General features: G+C 34.6%; 1 protein-coding gene across 1 annotated transcript in view; it reads left to right on the top strand.

The window, feature by feature from the left end:
• Nucleotides 1–17,419, top strand: part of LOC124361826 (transcription factor SUM-1) — an 89,017-nt gene that overhangs the window by 11,095 nt on the left and 60,503 nt on the right. Inside the window, exons 2-5 of the mRNA XM_046815821.1 lie at nucleotides 5,929–6,047; nucleotides 9,538–9,646; nucleotides 10,514–10,636; nucleotides 10,740–10,925. Of these exons, the coding sequence (XP_046671777.1) occupies nucleotides 5,929–6,047; nucleotides 9,538–9,646; nucleotides 10,514–10,636; nucleotides 10,740–10,925 (537 nt within the window). The remainder of the gene's footprint in view (nucleotides 1–5,928; nucleotides 6,048–9,537; nucleotides 9,647–10,513; nucleotides 10,637–10,739; nucleotides 10,926–17,419) is intronic.

Here is a 17,419-nt window from a genome sequence, read left to right as displayed (position 1 = left end):
GTGTTGGCATAGTTGAGTTTGCTGGGACTGAAAAGCCTATTGCCCACTTCTTATGTACTTTCGGTATAAGGGGGAAATCCTTATTAAGGTTATGCAACATTCCAAAATTATCGTTATAAAAGTTTTGCGTTACACTTGTTTTTTGGACTGTGGCCAGGGAAATAATAAATAGTTAAGGTATGTTAGTATTCATTTCTATGTTTTTTCCGTAACCCATTGTTAAAATGTAATATCATAATGTCAAGGAAGCCCACCAGTTTAAAGTAACTTATGTGAAAACATTCATAACTTTGTTCATTAAGGTTAGTTTTATAACAGTATTTAATCCATTAGACGATTTTAATTCGTCACTGGCGCAATCTGGAGTAAAATGTATATATTAATGTTTTATTTACTATCTGCATTACACTACCGATCAAGCACTGTTATTATTGATAAAATTCAAATGTAAACAGATGTTTCAGAAAGTTTGTCGAGCTATAGCTGTTAACAGCTGTCAAAATACGTTTCGTTCTTATCATAAAATTCGAATGTAAACAAACTAATTTTTCAATTTGAATTCGACTTTATTTGGTGAAATTAATGTGTTATGGGTGGTAAAAAGCACTCTAAATGTTACTTCAGACCAAAAGCTATACCTGTTCCAAATTTCAGCACAATCCGTATAGCAGTTTCAGCGTGATTCGAGGACAAACCTTCAAACATTCAAACTTTCGTATTTATAATATTAGTGGGATTTTACAACTTTACAACAAAAGTAGACTCGAAATACTTATGTCAGAAACTGCTTGAGCGGACGAGTAACAGAATCTGCGACGGGCGCTGTCTGTATTGTACAAACTATATTTAATTTAGAATTCAAGATTTGAAATTATGTTGATACTTTTTTGGTATTGGAATATATTTAATATATACGTTACACCGTAAATAACTGTCGAGAAGTAAGAAGCTTGCCTTTAAGATTGAATACAAAAGTAATAGGTTACTTAGCTCATATTAAAATAAAACTAGATTAATTGTAGAACTCTAAGCATGAAATTGATCAGACGGATTTGAATGGTTTGAAGGCGGATAATTAAGATTTTGTGGAACATACGGGAAGCACCAAAGCAGTGCCGCCTAAAAGTACGCCATGTGACTCATCTTCGTCACTACTTCGTCTTACAAAATATATTTCTTATTACTCTTTATTTGTGCCGTAAAACGTATATTTCTAATGTATAAAACGTGGACTTGTTTTGCTAACTTTGTAAATAAATGTTAGCATAAGTCCACCACGAGTTTTCGCTCAAGACGTTCGCTCAGAAGACATACAATACCATGGAGATGATTAAGGACAAACTCTGAAGTTTGACGTCAATTGCATTCTTGGCTTGTTACTTGTGTTTTCATTGTAAACAGTCCCCCACTGATCCTCAGTGCGTGTGTACGCGCGTGTGTGTGTCGGGTGGCAGTGACTAATATGCTACTATTACCTAACGAATAGCATCAACATAGCCCAGAGAGTGGAATGAAATATACGAACATGGGTACAGCATGTTCATCTCGATACTTGGACTGGACTCAAATGGCTTTTATCACAGCCATCCAAAGAAACAAACTGGCTTTATTTACCTTGGCGATTACTATACTCTCTCTTTAGAGACATATTTTATTTTTAAGATATTCACGAATTCTCCGGATATGAAATGAAAGTGGAGGATCTGAAGATTTAAAATAATTTTAAGCCGATAGGGATTAATGGCACTAATTTTCCAAGTCCAAGACAGTATCTAACCATCCGTGACAAACTCCTAAATCATACTTTCAAGGTTAAGAAAGATTTTTTGTTCCATGAAATATTTTGAAATCCATCAAAACCTTGAACTCTTTAAAATTTGAAGACATTGTTTATTTGTTTAAGTAGATTTTTATGTAGATCAATGGTCTGAAACTCTGGCCTAGTACAATTCCGTTATTCTAGAAAGGTGGTGTCGAATTGGAAATCGCGGTGTTTTTATTAGTACAGTCTTTATTCTTAGTTATAAACAATCATTAGAACGGTTTACAGTAAGATTGAAACTATCGTTAAAATAAACATTATTTAAAGGTGACTAAATTTATGTTAATTACAAATTTGGATAACAATGTATTGCGGACTGAATGTGAAAGAGATTTTTCATGACACTGGACCATTTTGAGATCCAATATTTGATACCTTCATGCAAACATGCCCGGGTAAAGAATTATCTGAAGTACTACTTATATATAATATACTTGCATTATGAAGCTATCATTAGAAAAATTACAAGTGTATATATTACATAGCAGGCTTCGGTGTGATTCAAAGCAAACTTTTAAGTCTATAATAGCTCATTTCATTGTACAGATAGATCGATAAACATATAGAAAAAACGTTTACATCCCCCTGCAAACTGCAAACAAAAGAGGGATTATGCCAGCCTACCTAGTGATAGGCTTCAATGATGCTTATCCAAATTTCATAGTTGGGCATGCACCATCATAGAAATTTGAAGTATAAGAATATGGAGTTTAAATGCAAAATCTAAAATCTACAGATGAAACTTTTCTCCATACATCTCGCCACACGATACACTCATACTTTTCTACATTAAACAGGGTTTCATAATAAAATTGTTCATACCAAAGCACCATAAAATGATGTTATATGTGGTAGAATACGCACTTCTATGTGGTAGTTAAGCTGTCACATATTTAAATTTCACAGTTATACATAAAAGCGATGTAAAAATGTCAGCTAACGCTCAGCCAAATTCTATGGAAAGACAAGTACTATCATCGAACTCAGTGTTCCTCATATAGAAATGAAGGTTAATGCAAAATTTCAAGACTATAGGTAAGTTTATTTTCAAGGTGTCGTACAGATAGACAGACAGATAGACGTAAATGATATTTTCCACCCCCTTGAGTATTAGGCTTCGCTGACGCTCAGCCAATAAAGTTGTATTAATTTGTCCCGGTTTAAACGGTGTTAAAATATTAAGGGGGTTAGTACACCTTTCCGCTTGCATTTACACATTTATTTCTTGTGCAACTACTGATATACCTACACATATGAAATTTTGTAGGTAAGTTAGATATATTTTAAAATTATTTTTAATAAAATATTTTATCCTATTACTGAGTTATACTTTGTTTTGTTTTTTTTACGTAGCGTACTTATTAACATAATTGTAACGCTCAAATTAAAGTTTCACACATAAATTTAGTATCATTCTGTTTGTTAGACCTAGATCTATAGCATAAACTAGGGATATTGGTCTAATGTTAAAATAAATAATAATAAAAAAATAGAAATTACAAAATAAATATAATTTATTAAAAAAAAAACATTTATTTACTTCAATAAATTGAGTTATATTGATTCATTTCTGGTAATTCCTATAGCTAATGATGTTGTAAACATCCCCTGAAAATTCGGTAAGGATATCTTGAATACTTTTTGAGAAATCATGTAAATAGTAGGCAAAAACGTAACTTTCGGAAAACCACCGTTAAAGTTAAACTATTACAAATGATGTTTTAACTTACATTAAAAAGACCCTGCTGCATATGTTACCCCTTCTACTTCTTCAGATCTGCTTTGCTGGTCTAGTCTCAATCTCCTTCTAGCTCTTCTGGCTTCCAAACTTTGATTTTCAACTTTCTTTAGCGATGAGCGCACACGGATCTTATCAAAATTTCTCAACGATTCGTCACAGAAAGTCCCCGGAGTCATGGATAAATGAGTAAGAACCTTTACCCTACCTAAATGCCCTTCATTATAAATCAAAGATGCTTCATGTGCTGCAATATTTAATACTGTTCTTCCAGCAAAACCTTTTTTAGGGCAGATGTTCCAAAGCAGATTGTTGTATGACTCGTTAACGTTTTGGGTCTTTCCTTTTAAACTTCTTCTTAAAAGTTCAGGCTTTGTCAGATCTACGAATATTGGTTTAATGAAATCCATTACAGGCTATGGTATTGTATTTTTATGTTTAAAAGTTGTTATTGAGTTATTAGATATAGCCTGCTGGTCCATACACCAAGATTCTGGGCCAGTCGGACAAATATTGTGAAGTGGTTTGATTTCGTTTTTGTGTGTGTCATAATTCAGCTAAAAATCAAGATATCATCATAATTATTTTATTGTATTGATCAGAACAAAGTAGTAAACATTTATAATGAAAAAAATAAATAATGAAATTTTTGACATTTAACGGTGTACTACCCCGTTAATCATACCCCTAATACATAAATAGAAATAAAAAATATATGAAGTATTATACAGGGCGTCCCGTAACTCTCTGGACAAAGGTATACCACGTTAATCCTCAGGTCAAGACAAACATATTTTACCATATGAACATGCGTCTCGGATGCTGCCGGTATATAATGAGAGCTGCCGTTTATTCAGTTTTTGCATTATTGTCTATTCACCGAGAACCTCAATGGGGCCATCCATAATCTGCTCTAAATCTGCTATTTATTATTCAATTTAAATGATTTTGGTGTCATTAGATTTGTGATAAAATCCTAAGAAAACTGCCATTCTTCTAATTCTTGAGATGCTTAAAATATTCAAAGTTTAAAAGTTTTAATGGCCGCCATCTTGGAAATGCTAAAGACCACTTCATGATATATTTTTCAGTAACTAGCCTTGTTATCATACACATTTGAGCCAAATCTGGTATAATTTAGTTTATTAGGTTTTAAGATATTAATTTTTTCTAAAAAACACATTCAGACCAACAGACAGACAGATGGCAAAATAAACATAAGCGACCCATGTTCATATGGTGAAATATGTTTGTCTTGACCTGATGTGGTACACTTTTATCAAGAGAATTACGAGACACCCTATATAATTGCATGTTATACTGAAATTTATTATTTCCATGTCACAGTGTAGCCAAGCCAACGTTGTGTTAAATGCCATGAGACAATGTAGTGTGAACATTACTAATAAAACGTTAGAACATCAGTGTTACAACAAATAGTGTTACAGCCCCTGAGACAGTGCAGAGTAACTTCCATAGGAGATGTTTATGCAGTGGCGATTCTAAAAGTATTAATTAAAGTACGATACCACCGTCTTAGGTTAATTATACAGATATAACAATGTAAACACGTCCATTTCTTACCAAACATTGTATTACAGGCCCTGAGACAGTGCAGCGTGAGTCCCACCGGAGAAGCGGGAGGGAGCGGTGAGTCCAGCAGCAGCGAGTACAATCCGCTACCCCCGTCTTAGGTTAATTGTACAGATATAACATTGTAAAACGTCCATTTCTTACCAAACATTGTCTTACAGGCCCTGAGACAGTGCAGCGTGAGTCCCACCGGAGAAGCGGGAGGGAGCGGTGAGTCCAGCAGCAGCGAGTACAGTCCGCTACCCCCGTCTTAGGTTAATTGTACAGATATAACATTGTAAAACGTCCATTTCTTACCAAAAATTGTCTTACAGGCCCTGAGACAGTGCAGCGTGAGTCCCACCGGAGAAGCGGGAGGGAGCGGTGAGTCCAGCAGCAGCGAGTACAGTCCGCTACCCCGTCTTAGGTTAATTGTACAGATATAACACTGTAAAACGTCCATTTCTTACCAAACATTGTCTTACAGGCCCTGAGACAGTGCAGCGTGAGTCCCACCGGAGAAGCGGGAGGGAGCGGTGAGTCCAGCAGCAGCGAGTGCACAGTCCGCTACCCCCGTCTTAGGTTAATTGTACAGATATAACATTGTAAAACGTCCATTTCTTACCAAACATTGTCTTACAGGCCCTGAGACAGTGCAGCGTGAGTCCCACCGGAGAAGCGGGAGGGAGCGGTGAGTCCAGCAGCAGCGAGTACAGTCCGCTACCCCCGTCTTAGGTTAATTGTACAGATATAACATTGTAAAAACGTCCATTTCTTACCAAACATTGTCTTACAGGCCCTGAGACAGTGCAGCGTGAGTCCCACCGGAGAAGCGGGAGGGAGCGGCGAGTCTAGCAGCAGCGAGTACAGTCCGCTACCCCCGTCCTGGGCTGATTCCAGAGTTACAGCGTCCAGGTAATTCTCTGTTCACACTCAATCTCCAAATAACATTTAGTAGTCTCAGAGTTGATAAATTAAAATTATAATCTTATATCTAATTGTACTACTCTGCCTAATTGTGTTTCGGGCAAGCATCCTACGTTTTTTTGGAATTAAAATTTATTCCAGCAAATTGCAAACTCAAGCTTTGTAGTTCTCGTAGTTTTGAGGGATAATGTGAACAGTGGATAATTTAAAATAAGTTAGATGCAGAGAGATCCGTAACCCACAAAGTCTCTTTACATCGTTATTGGTATAGATATGCAGGAGAATACTTTCTCGAATTTCCAAGTGGTTTATGAGGGATACTGTAAACAATGGATAACTTGATTTACTTGAACAAGTTTTGCAACAACTTGTAACTTACTCTCTTGCAAAGTTGCCTTAATTATTTAGTACCCTCCCAATCTCCTTAATTCCCTTTGTATCTAAATAATACAATCAACATAAAAATCTCACGCAGAAAGAACAATACGGAAAAAGAACAATCGGAAACACCGCAAATAAAAACCCCGAACTCTCTAAAGATGCCGATATGATCGTGACGGAATTTTTTATACCGACCCCTTCCCTAACCAAAACTACCTCATCAACGACGCCCTTGATTGGCCTCCGACTATGCAATCATAAGGCTAGAGAAATTAATTGTCAACTAACTAACCCCTATTGTAACCAGCTATCAAAGTTGACTTCCAGATAAACCGCTGTCTTTTTTTACCATTCCTACCTTCGCGGACCCATTCTTGAGAAATTTCATTTTTTTATTTGACCTATGTTTTGACAAATCTACTTATATTCTAAAATATTTCATTATATATTTTCTCCTATAATTATATATATTAATTAAATTTTATTTTGCCTATGTAGCAAATTCTACATTAAGTTAAATAAGATAGGTTACACATTCATTCAATTTGTTAAAGGCTTACAAGAGTAGACAGCGCTTTAGAACATTTAAAACTTATACTTTATATGTAATTTTCTTCTTATTTCAGCAGGAAGTTTGTTAATAATTTGTAAAGCTAATATATGGCCTTTTTCAAATCGTGTTGTTTTATGCTGTGGATAACAAAGAATCTCTCTATTTCTTATACCAAAACTATGGCATTTCCTTTTTTATAAAACAACTTGCCAATATTTCTAACGGTTGCAATTAAGTTTCAAAAATATAAATGGATGAATTATAAGTATACGAGTGTCTCTCTAATGTATGTTTGCTTTAATACACGGGTTGCGAATGCCGTAGAGTTGATACGTCGTAGCTGCAGATGACTACCATGATCCATCACTATTGCATCAATAAGCGTTGGTTTTTTTGGGGTTATGTATGAAGTTAAAGGCCTTGGTCATTGGCAAATTAAGAAACAGGCCATTGCCTTTAAACCGGCCATTTAACTCCGTCATAGACCGAAAAGCACAATCTTTCACTGAGTCTGAGCTAACTTCAGACAGAAGCAGAGCAACACGTCAGAATCCATCCGACAAGTTTTGAATCTTTCTCCTTGTACCTTAGATCGTTAATATAAATTCAGGAGGATTGGTGAATGAAATACAGCTCTGTGGCACTTGTGTGTTACCTTCTGACCATGCAGAAGTAAGAGCCTGTACGCTACTATTGAAGCCACTCTGCCTTAAATCAAATAAAAATTACTCAAACCAATCTAGCGCTATGCATTTAACTCCATGTTTGAGAAGTTGACGCAATCAAACGCACTGGATAAATCACAGGACACTCCAAGATTCTTCTGCGACCTTTTCAAGGAACCAAGTTTGTAATTAATAATGTCATAAAGTGAAGAATTCGTAGGTCTTTCCCATTTGAAAGCCATGTTGATCTTGACAATGCAATGAATCAGATTTTGCAAGGAGCAAGAAGATGTGAAGATAAACGCATGAGACAGTTTTTCAAATACTATTGAAATTGAAGGGATTAATGCGATTGGTCTATAATTGCTTACAATTGGAGCGCTTTCCTTCTTATAAAGTGGTTTACTTAATAAACAGAATACCTTAATATTTTAACTTGAAAATTACCAGTTTCAAAAGATTGATTGATTAGAAAGGCTAATGGCTACTTCAATGACTAGACCTTTATGATATTTGATGAAATTTGATCCCATCCATAAGAGGATTTGTTTCTTATAGATCGAACAACATTTATGACTTCCTTCACATCGGTTGGATTGAGAAACATCAATGACTTCACCGAGTGTTTTCATTGCCGTAATCTATCTACGGCAGTATCTTTATTTGCTGTGGGAGCCAGTGTAGCAGATTTAGGTATAGAATAACTATTGAATTCTTCAGCAATTTCATGTTTACCACAGATACATCACGAACTAAAGGAATCGCGTATTGTGCTAATGCACTCTTTCGGTCTCCCTTTTCACGATTCCCCAAATTGCTTTAATTTTTTCTAAGCGTCTTTTTATTTCTTTTTTATGACGAGTTTTCTAAGTAATTATTATTAGTAGGTACTTTTCTAAATAGTTAACATATTCCAAGATTTATAATAAACAATGCACTCTTAGCTCTTTGAGTTTTTTAATCGTTAACTATCTTTATGGACCAAGAAATGTTTTCAGGCAACGATTTTTCTTTGCAATAGGCATGAACTTTACAATGTAAAATTTTTACGATTTACAATATCAAGATTTCTGCAGATAAGAGTTTTTGGTTTTTTATCATAGAATAATGTTTTATTTTAATTAACAATATAAGAGTTTGATAGTCGACAAAACTAAATGAGTCTACTCGTTCCACAATGAAAATGTAGCTCCATGTAACATGTACTACACAATTTATTCAGTCAGTGAGTGGGTTAGTGGTACAGGGCTCATGCTTTTATTAGGAAAATATTTAGTTGTTATTTTCAGTTTAAAAACACATTTAGTTGTCATGTACATAATCTGTAAGTGGATTTTTGTTATATAGTGTGGTTAGTTTACTTGTTTCTTATTTTAAAGTAAACAAAAAGCATTAATTTGATCCTGTAAAACAATCAAGGTTCATCATAGGGTGGTTCTCATCTGACAAACTGTTAAACCTTATTTATTTTCATCCAACACATAGAAAGAATTGTCACGATTTCGAATTAAGTGAACAAGAAAGAGTTTGCTTCACAAAAATTTACTTTCTTTATCTACTCTTTAAGTTATCGTAAGTGAGCTTAGATTGATTTTATTGTACTGTAGAGGTTTAACCAAAGTTTGATTATAATTAATTGAATCGGTTTAAGTCAAATATTATTTTGACAAAAAAAACTGAAAAATTGAGTTTTATTAAATGAATGACAAATTTGGTTTTCTTTAATGTCAGCAATAATATATCAAAATACTTTAAAGGAGTTACAAAATATTCTGCATGTTAATAAAAATAGACTTTTAGTAACGTTGTAAATGTTAGTTAATATATTTAGTTAAAGAATATATTTAACTGAATGTATAAATCTTGACTCGTTGTCCAGGGGAGGCGGTGGCAGTGTGGAAGACGATGAGGATGACGCGTCCAGTGCCACGTCCGAGGAGCAGCACGTCCCTCACGTCCTGGTGCCCGACTCATCTCTCCATCACCAGGTACTGGGGACGTGATAGCTACTTTTCAAACTGAAGACGTGATAGTTTCAACTTTAGGCTACATGAAGCAACAATAACGACTTTGTTCAAAGTAACAGCTTTGTAACTCTAAAAACCTACTTGACGTTTTCCACTTAAATATCCTCCATTAGTATGGGTCAACATATAGTTACACTTAGCCAAAACCTAATCAATTCTGATACCTGCCTATCAACCTTGATCGAGTAGTTTGATCCAGTCAGACCTCATTTCACCACGTGTCATAGTTGGTCAAGCTTGTTTGGCCTTTGTTATTCCCCTAACATAGTCTAACATAATTTTATCAAAGTTTTATGAACATTTTCATGGGCAATCTTTGAAATACTTTGTATGCTGTTTCATTCCCAGATAAGAAAGCTGAAGAGACTGGTTGACGTTTACATTATGAATTGTTCTTTCATCATAAAAGAATCACTTTTTCACCAAGCTTTCTTTTCGATCATACTTTATAGGAGTCCAGAAAAACTGATATTTTCCCGTAGTGGACTTTTTGCCTCATTTTGTTCCTTAAAACGTTCTTGACCTGTTTCTTTGTTGAGAACGATCTTTCAGCAGTACATGTCGGTAATACTGAATTATTTAAATAATAAAATGGTTTACTATAAAATTAATTGAAAACATTGAAAATTTACGGGGGGTCCGGACTCCTTGGACCCTCTCGCTTACTACGCCCCTGGATAATAGTGTTTATACTGTATTTGAGGGAGAGCCATTTGAGGTATATGATCTTTCGGTTTAGGTTGCTAGCAGTGCAAACAGATTCTAATTGACTAAAGATCCAAATAGTTGTTCTTGTGGTCAGTGTAATGGGGAACGTTCCACTTGCAGGTAGGACACGGACCGGGGCAGAGGCGGTGTCTGCTGTGGGCCTGCAAGGCGTGCAAAAGGAAGACAGTCACGGTGGACAGAAGGAAAGCGGCCACACTGAGGGAGAGGCGACGGCTCAGAAAGGTATAAATCTAACGCAACAGCGAAACATCAAAAGATCTGTTTATAGCCTACTATGATTAGTAGAACTCTCCAAGATTGAACTTGGTGTGTCTAATTGCTCCAGGTGAATGAAGCGTTTGAAGTGTTGAAACGGAGAACGAGCTCGAACCCTAGCCAGCGTCTGCCCAAGGTGGAAATCCTGCGGAATGCCATCGACTACATCGAATCCTTAGAGGACATCCTGCATGCGGACTCCGGGACCTACAAGCTGGCAGAGTCCAAGCAACACACTGCACCTAACGAATACATTGTAAGTATCTTAAATGTACTTTTTAGGCTAAAGAACTGGAACAGTTTCATCGGGACGTTTCGGAACCGGAACGGACCAGGCTTCTGTTAAACTCGGAACTCTGTGTTCCGTCGTTCCGTCGAAACGGTTTACTAGACGTGCCAAAATGGTTCCGGGCATTCTAGATCTGTTAAGCTCGGAGCTAATAATAATAATAATTCTTTATTGCAGTAAAACAATTAACAAAATTGCATTGCAAGCGTCATTTCAACATATTAATTAAAACATCTATAAACTAAACCTATCTTACCATAGGCACATTCAATTCCACATATTAATGTGTGAACCTAAAAATATATACAGTATTTTGCATGTTTTGGATATCAGAAAAGGATAAATAGAATAATAATAAAATGCTAATTTTCTTCCCATCGGTCCATCGTAAACTCATTAACGGAGTAAAATGCCTTTGATAACAAAAAATGTCTTAATCGAGATTTTAATTGTTTGGGTCCATTAATTCGTTTGAGATCTCCAGGGAGCTTATTGATTATCTTGACACGCACTTGAGATGACAAGTGTTGGAACATATTCGTTCTATGCTGTTCAGTTCTTCCTATGAAGTTGTTCCTGCCTCTGGTCTCGTACAACTCCATGTTCCGTCGGAACAGTTTACTAGATGTGCCAAAATGGTTTCGGGTGTTCTGGAACTGTTAAGCTCAGAACTCCATGTTCCGTCGGAACAGTTTACTAGATGTGCCAAAATGGTTTCGGGTGTTCTGGAACTGTTAAGCTCAGAACTCCATGTTCCGTCGGAACGGTTTACTAGATGTGCCAAAATGATTCCGGGCGTTCTGGAACTGTTAAGCTACTACGTTTTACTATTTAAATAATATAATTTCTTTTAACATATCTATTTAATTTACTGTTTAAAGGTAACCTTCTAAATATGTAATTGTTTCAATTTCATTTATTGTATTTTTATCATTATTTTGAAATATGTGAATTTAAATTTATTTTAGAAATATTTCTTATTGTGTTCGTTGTTGTTGTTCCAATAACATTGTCTTTAATAAAACTGTTTAGTTCACTTTGATCACCTATACTTTACTGACAGTATAGGTGGATGAGTGGATTTGGAATTTAATTTGATATTTGCGAATATAAGCATTCACAAGTTTAATTTTTATGGAACTGTGTATCTGTGATGCACGAAAGCAACTTGAACAGATAGACTTTGGGTTTAAAATTCAAATATCGGAACATAGTTTTATATTGTACCGGAATGAAATTGGCTAGGACCTTAAATTTAATAAGTAGACAAGCACTGTCGGAACGGTACGTATGGAACTGGAACTAGTTCCGAGCCTGGAACGTTTCGGTCGGGACCGTTCCAGTTCCGGAACGGCGTGGCACACCTGTAGTACTTTTGTCACTCCATCTCTCGCTGACTTTCCCAAACACGCTGCACGATTCACTTAGCTAACTCTGGACAAAAACCGGCGCGGACGAACATAATTTAGACGGAATGGGCCTATTAATCTGGACAAGCGGCGGAAGAGCGGGAGAGGAGTTATTGTGAACATCGCGAACTGATTTGTCCCGCGCCGAGCGATTTACGGGAGCCGACTGACGAATGGCGCGAGATCGGACTGTGAACATTGTCAACTAATGAACAGTCGATGCTGGGCGGGGGAGCCGCGATTGATTTATCCGTCGTCCGCTGGGAGCGCGCCAGTCGCTCGACTTATCAATTAACGGCGGCGTCGCGGACAGAGACAAACACGTAGCGATTGTGCCAGAGTCGGGAGACATTAGGGGTCTCGACCTCACTTACACTAAGAATTTCCCCTTCTTATTTCGAAATTATATTTATGGCCCTTTAGAAAATAAATACTACATTGCACAAAAACACCTACGAACACAAACTCTTTTTTTCATTCTATTTTTCGAAGGAGAGCCCGATTCCCTCTCTCAACAGTTCTTGCATGTACTGGCATTAAAAAGGCTTATATCGAGATACTGTAAATCAACTAACAAGAATATATTTTATGTTTGAATAACAATTTTCCATTGAGTAAATCTATTCCAAAACATTATCTTTGTGCAAAGATAAACCAAAAAGAGGCTTCTTGTGATAATCCATTAAACCGGTTTTTTAATTCTACTAATTTGCGGATATCATGGGTCAGTTATATATATTATATATATATATATATATATAATATATATATATATATATATATATATGTGTGTGTGTGTGTGTGTGTGTGTGTGTGTGTGTAGTGTCCAAGAACTCTACTAATATTTTCAGGTATTACTTCTGAACCAAAGACAAACCAAAATATCATAATACAATTTTTGATAACTCAGTAGTTATCCAGTTACCCACCATTTCGTTTTTTTCGTTTAACCATTTTTATTTTAAGAACAGCTTGTTGTAATAAGTTAAAATATTATAACATAGACTAAATATCCAAATATCCAACAATAACAGAAAATTATATAGAAGCTTTATTTTTGAACGGCGGCTTCTAAAAATCTTCAAGTGCAAATAAAAATCTTAAAAACAATAAACGATAAAAAAGTTACACTTATTAAATTTTAGGTAGACAATTAATTTAATTACAAATCCAATAATACAATATTTAAGAAAATTGGTTTATAAATGAGGAGATAATGCACTTTTAAAAACCAAAGTACTATGTTCAATATCATTATATGAAAGCATTGTTTGTAAGCCATAACAATCAGTTGTTTATTTTTAGCTGCTCTATTATTTTTATCTATTTTGGATTTAGGTTTCTTTTGATTAAAACGTAAGAAAAATGTTTATATTCCACAAAAATAGTAATATATTTACAAAAGATTAATGATTTGCATATTCCATGGTTTTATTCCATCCATATTCCGAATTTCTTAAACTTGGTATAGTCTGATTTCTATTTAAATTGCCGAACTAAAGTTTTATAATTTTGTGGCTTTTTTAATATAGTTTTTATATTTACGCTTCAAGATTTCAGTAAGCCGCCATTTTGTAAATAAAACTTCTAAAAGATTTCCATTTTTCTGTAATTACACCTTTAGGTTATAAAGCCACTATACAATTAAAAATAGTCAAGTGAAAAAAAACAAGATGGTGGTTATTCGGATAGTTATTGAGTTTTATAAAGTTTTTGTACGATAGTTTGGTTTGTGTTAGGTCCAGGAATAATATCTGAAAACATTTGTAGAGAGTTATGGGACACCCTGTATATAATTTTAAAGGTTTGATGTGAAAAACAGCACGTGTACAAATCAGACGATCTTCTAAGTAATCTGGTAGCAATTCCAAGAAATGTTGGATATGTAAAATAAAACAAATATATTCTTTAGTCAGTTTGTCAAACATTTAAAAATAAAAAAATGTTTTTGTTAAGCTAACATTTTTCGGTTCAGTATTGCCATAATTCTGTTTCTGTTCAAAATTCCTTTCTTTCCTACACTGCAGGTGGGGTGGTAACCTTATGGTGAGGGATAATAATATCATCTTCAAGTACCAAAGGTCTACGAGTATCAATTTTCGCTTATCTTGTACAATATCAGTGATTACAAATGTATACCCAAGGACACGTTAACTTTGATAAAATCTTCACTGCTTTGTTAACCCATTACTACAGATTTGAGCTTGTATTAATGACATCCTACTTTTACATTCTTGCTAATACTACATTTTTTGAAGTAGTCATACGCGCGGTGTGTGCGTGTGTGTGTGTGTGTGTGTGTGTGTGTGTGTGTGTGTGTGTGTGTGTGTGTGTGTGTGTGTGTTGATAATGACTAAGTAATACAACAGTAGGAAGTTGGAAGTGCTATTTAAGAAAGCCAAAATGCAATTCAACACAGTAAATAGCTTATACATTAAATGAAAACATTTATTTATATTGTTGCCAACAAATGCAATGCAATACTTAAAAAATTATAAATTAAAAAAGGGATTCTCAAGTTTCATCGCTCACAAATATTGTTTGTAATGCACCTCGTTCAGGGGTGAGTTACTTATATTTAAAATCGTAACTTTATAAATACTTTGTTTACTATTCGAGCGATATTTGATAATGTATAAACAGTGCCGGATATGAAAAATGAGTAATTGAAGGTGACAGGTCTTTTACACTACTAATCGTTGACTCAACGACCCTTTCTGAGAAAATAACAAATAAGACAGGGTCATTTAGTCTACAGGTCGTTGAGACAACGCCCCTATTTTGATATTTAAGATTTTCTACATAGGTTCGTTGTGAAAACGACCCAGTAAAATGAATGAAAAGGGTCAATTACTCAACTGGGTTCGTAGCAACAACGCCACCTTTTGCCTGTTTAGTTGAATATTTCAAAAGATGGGTCGTTGTCTCAACGACCCTAAATTATATTAAATGCTTATATTGAGAGAACCAGGTCTTTTACTCAACCATTCTTTGTGTCAACTTCTACTGAATGTTTCCAGGTGCAACGAAAACCTTATAGCCCTCTTGTCAGAGATCATCGTAAAAAGAGTATGAAAATTTATTTTCACACGAAAATACTCTTGGTATATATATATGATATCAAACTGTCAATAGATTTTTTTTGAATAGTAATACATTTTTTGTGAGATTTATCTGGGATTTCATAATTGCTTAGGCAATATACTAATTGAATGATGTTTGGTTTTCTGAAAAGAGAATCGTATTCAATGTGCTTTCCCTTCCTTGTATTTATTAATTGAATATTTGATATAAATTGATATAGGTAAATCTAGACTTTGAAAAGAAAAATTAAAAGAAGATTCGATATAGAAGAGATATTTCAAAACCTGACAAAATGTATAACTGTACAAATATTCAACTAATAAATACATCTGTAAACAATTAAGACAAAAATTAATGTTTAGTTCGTGTTGTTGTGTAAAAACAAAATATGATTGAGTTTCTGGCTTCAATCTATTTCTACGATCTTTGGTGACAAAACCTGCAGTAGAAAAGAATCTTTCAGGCGGGACTGAAGTAGCACGTAAACACATATTTTTTTCTGAAGTCCATAAATCATGGTTATTACATGTTTGTAGGAGGCACAAAAAGGCAAAGGATTTCCTCACCTTTTTGGCGGTGCAATTCCAAATAACCAAAAAATAATGGATTACGTGAAGGAAGTAAGACAAGTAATAGATTTGTATGTTACAATTATGCAACATAGATAAAGTATTCGAACACTTGTATCTGCGTAATCGATTTTCCCATCACTAAGTCAAGTATTAGAGTAACAGTCTCAAGGATTGGCCGTCAAGGATAAACACGAGTAGACCAACAATGAAATATGATGAGGGTGGTGGAGGGGAGGGGAAGAGGCTTGTTATCATTATAAATGTAAACAAATTTTTAGGTTCCCCACTCTTCAGCTGTACACTCCTCCCACACTTCGACCATTTAGGAAGAGATCTGTCTTCATCAAAAACAGTTCCTGATAGGTCTAAAAGTATTATAAACACTTGTGGAAATAATGTATTTAATAATCTTATTTCGTTCGTATATTCTACAATGTAGGCAAATAATCTGACATCGATTCAGAGACATAATTTTGACGTTTATAAGGTAAGAAATCAATAAATAATTATTGCTTGACACCATTCTTTAAAATTAAGTAGGTATATAAATTACGCACAAAATCTGTACATAATAATTTACATTACTCTAGAAATATTAATGGTTAGCTATTTTCTAACAGCTATATCCGCTTACTTGCTTTACTGAACAGGTATATGTTTAGTTCATATTTCAATTATTGACCAACAAAGAGGTAGATTCTTCACTCACTTAGTTAACTTAGTTAATAATAAACAGCTATTTCATAAAAACTTTAAATCCAATTGAATGAATCAAAAATTAAGTAGTAAATGTAAAATATCTACAGCCAATTATAATGCAGCTCTTACATGCAGACGCGGATGTGTATGTGGACATTGTTAGCTTTTACATCTGTTGACTAAGGACGGCTCTCCAAAGCGAGTCCGAAATATTTCTAGATTTCAATTGTGTTAACTAAGTTTCCTTGCGGCGCGGCGTGAACTGGAAAACGTAGATGATCAGATCTACAGACGATTTTAATGATGGAAGATAATGCAGTTTTGTTTCTGAACAACTTGTGTTTTTGTCAGTCAAACGATGGGCAAAACATAGTCGACGACGATTTTTCTAAAGTAGGTAATTGTTTGTATGAATAAATAAGTCTTTATCAATAGGAGCCTTTAGAAATTGCAACATCATGTGATTCAGTAAATTCATATTATTCATAGGGAGATCCGCCACTATCTATAACCTGTTTTTTTTTTTTTTACCAATTTTTATTTGGATAATTATATGTTAACAGGACATTAATTAGAGGATTTTATTAAAAAATGTTTTTCATAAACATTTTTTCTGCGTTTTTAACGATTGTATTCTTTTTTCGAGCTTTTGAAAATTTGTTTAGTGTTAAATAACTTATTTTTATAATTTTTTAAA

This window comes from Homalodisca vitripennis, chromosome 5, assembly GCF_021130785.1.
Source record: "Homalodisca vitripennis isolate AUS2020 chromosome 5, UT_GWSS_2.1, whole genome shotgun sequence".
NCBI classification, from domain to species: Eukaryota; Metazoa; Arthropoda; class Insecta; order Hemiptera; family Cicadellidae; genus Homalodisca; species Homalodisca vitripennis.
This window is presented reverse-complemented; position numbering and strand designations above follow the sequence as displayed.